Genomic DNA, 3,410 nt, shown 5'->3' with positions numbered 1-3,410 from the left:
GTGTTCAGTTAGGGGAAAGAGCTTTTTGTTTGCTATTGTATTAGGCAAATGATTTGTCATTTTTCTTTCAATAGTGGAAGTAGAGAGCCTTCCACTCACTCATCTTTTAACAGAAGATGACCTAAGACGAGCTTTCCTTGGTGTTTCGATTTGATGAACACAAAGTTTCGATATTAGTGTCGTATCAATTGCCTGTCCCCAATGGCCCTTAAATTGAACAATTTGCTCTACTATTTCAGTTCATAGCCAATCACATTTCAGAGGAATTGTGGTCATACACAGACGCAATCAGATCAACTTTGAATACTTCCATCCCTGGAAGCCTTCGCTGAATGAGGTTGGAATTGTGTCAGAATTTGGAAAGTACTGTTATTGATACATACTTTATTGACCCATTTCACAAAGTATGCTCTCAGTATCAGTCTGAAACTCCAGGCTACTAATTTATTGACAATAACAGCGTGCTCTCTCCCTATTGCCTAACTTCAGATCTTCAGCTTTTTGAGTAAAAGTCTCCAAGGATGTTGCACCAGATTGTTTAACTCAGCCCTGAACTTATTCTGAGTTCCAGCATAAATAAACGGGTTAATGCAGGTACTCAAAAACTGAAGCATAATTGCACTTTCATTGAGGACAAAAGGGAGATTATTAAAATCAGAACCCGAAGCATATGTAAGATTCCCAATGCGGACGTACATGATTGTTATCAAGTACAATGCATTGAACAGAAAGAAACTTCCTGAAATGGCGAATAGCAAAACAATTGACTTTTTCCGCTTCTCCAGCTCTGCATCGCTCTGATTTTTTCCAATATTCCTGTTCTGGAGTCGAGTGCGGGCTCCATTAGCCACGAGAATGGATCTGACGGTCAGAACATTGGGCAGTAAAATCAGAATGAATGGGAGACAAGTGGATAAAATTGTAAAAATCCATTCATATACAGTCCATGCAAGTGAAGTGAAATACATATCTTTTATGTTACAGAACCAGGGTATATTTTTTACCATGTACCTCGGTTCATATATGAAGTACAGAAACACATTTTTTATGCAACATGATGTGATCACAATTCCTACAATGCGCATCGCCATTCTCCTGGTGCAATATGTTATTTTGAGCGTCGGACAACAGATGGCGATAAATCGATCAATGGTGAAAGCAACTGTTAAATATGTAGAACAATCAATAGATCCATAATTGATTGCAGAGCGCAAACTGCACACGGGCGTAATGGAGAGAAAACTGAAAGGGAAATAAATTCCAGCAACACGGTTTAATATGACAGCTGTCACTATGACCGTGAGATCTGACACCGCCATTGACACTAGATAATATGTGATGCATGCAGAAATACCACAACGTCTTCGAGAGAGGATGACAATAACTGCTAAGTTTGCTGTAATAGACAGAGAGAGAAAGAAAATGAATGCTACAAATTTTAATCCCAAAATGAGTCATATTTCTTCAATGATAGTTCGTAAATTTGATGCTTTCATGATGCAAATCTCCAATGTGAATTGTGCTGCAATCTAGCCACACTTTTTATCATCTAATTTATCAGAGCGTCCAGATGAGAAAGAACAACACAGCTCTATATATTGCAAAATTAATTTAATGCCTTGTAACATTGAAGAAGGCAGAACTGATTTGCAAACAGTACAGAAAATTGCAGGAAGTTTTGAATTAGCTAAAGCTAGTCTAACTTATAACAAGCAATTAAATCAACATGGACATTTAATATGTCACACTGCACACCTAACAATGACGTTCAAATGATTGACTATTGAAAAACCAGTAGTGAAGATGCCGAAAAAAGATTCATGTCAAGCGTAATGCAAAATGAGAATAATTCTATCATCAACTTCTTTAAAAGGAAATGCTTTGTGTAGCTCAGTTGAAAATTTGAGCTCCAACACAGAGGAATAAATTGCAATTTGTTGGCTTCGAATTGATGGAGTACAAATACAGATGGCAACGTGCAAACAAGGAAACACTCTTGTAAAATGTCGCCCAAAGCACGTGTGTCCCTTTCTGTTTCAACAATTTCAGTGTTGAGTAGACACTGTAAGGCAGAATCCATTCATCATGGCTACGAAAGATCGTACTATATGTCGGATTTTACTCAATCTGGATAATATGATTAAAATGAGTGTGGGCATTTCTGAAGGGTTAAGAGAAAATGAAAAGCAATGAAACCAGTCGGTAAAGAACTCTCAACGATAGCGAATGCTGTGAAGGATAATAATGCTGAACGACTGAGGTTTGGGGAGGCTGAGAACAAAAGAAAAACATGTATCAGTGAGCCATGAAAATGCAATGATCACGATATTTATCCAGAAGTCATTTCAGAATGTTGTTGCAGGGGTAAAGGCATTACCTTGGGTCGGAACGTTTGGATTCACGTTCCATCTCAGGATAATTAGGCAACGGAAATGTGATCAAATATATCCAGACAGACTGTTAAAAAGACATTTGGTCATTATCTCGGTGTCGTATGCTTTGCCTTTATCATTTTCCACATTTAAATGTATTGATACATTATTCTTCTGTTAATGCGTCACAATTATTGAATCATTGTATTTATTTTTCTGTAGTTGTTAATGCCATAATAAATCAGCAACTATACACTGTGATCGATGTGGCAAATTATGGATAGCTGCAATGAATAACAGAAAATGACATAATTTGCACTGAGAAAATAAAATGCAACGTTCAGGGCGACGACAGAACTCATTTACACAACAGTAAACATTCTTTAATTCACCCCCACGCACAGAATCAATGCCAGCGTAGAATAGAATGGACGTCACGGCAACAATATGCAAATCCACTGCAGGAATAGAGCCAATTGCCCATTAGAATTACAATCACCTGGCAAGATATAACACTAAACGGTATGAATTACATAATTAGATCAATGACATTGCATTCGCTTCAAAGTATGGAATATTACTGAACTTCAAATTGCAGGGAATAATGAAGAAGCCTTATGATTTAGAATTTAGAATTTGAATAACGTGGAAAAGTTACAGATTAAACCCGCCAAATGTTGTCAAAATGATTGAAGTGGCAGAGATCATGAGGTTGAGAAACCGAAGTAATACAAGTGTGATGAAAAACAATTATCACAGTTAAAGGAAGTCCACTGTACTGGTGAAGTTGAATTCAGAAGACATTAACTCGAATACAGAGTACCTGAAAAGTGGTGAAGCGTTCGAACAAAGTGCCTCATATACTGTCGCTTACAGAACATTCATGCAGTCTCTAACGAGTACAGTACCTCACCTGGAACTCCGATAACTGCAATTACGGGATAGTAAATGGCAAACAGAAGGCCTTTTACGGTTTCATGCATGTTTATTAGATGCTGTGAGCTCATTCAGAATTTCAGTGAAAAATTGTGCTTTTTA

At 37.4% G+C, this 3,410-nt stretch overlaps 1 protein-coding gene across 1 annotated transcript; it reads right to left on the bottom strand.

Moving 5' to 3' along the window:
* Positions 1 to 485: 485 nt before the first annotated feature.
* On the bottom strand, positions 486 to 1,319 carry LOC132828638 (thyrotropin-releasing hormone receptor-like). Its single transcript, XM_060845688.1, has one exon. It carries the CDS (start codon positions 1,317 to 1,319, stop codon positions 486 to 488), a length of 834 nt encoding a protein of 277 aa, XP_060701671.1.
* Between the last annotated feature and the right edge of the window lie 2,091 nt (positions 1,320 to 3,410).

This window comes from Hemiscyllium ocellatum, chromosome 27 (assembly GCF_020745735.1).
Source record: "Hemiscyllium ocellatum isolate sHemOce1 chromosome 27, sHemOce1.pat.X.cur, whole genome shotgun sequence".
Classification (NCBI taxonomy): Eukaryota; Metazoa; Chordata; class Chondrichthyes; order Orectolobiformes; family Hemiscylliidae; genus Hemiscyllium; species Hemiscyllium ocellatum.
Note: the sequence above shows the minus strand (reverse complement) of the source record. Positions and strands in the feature narration are given on the sequence as shown.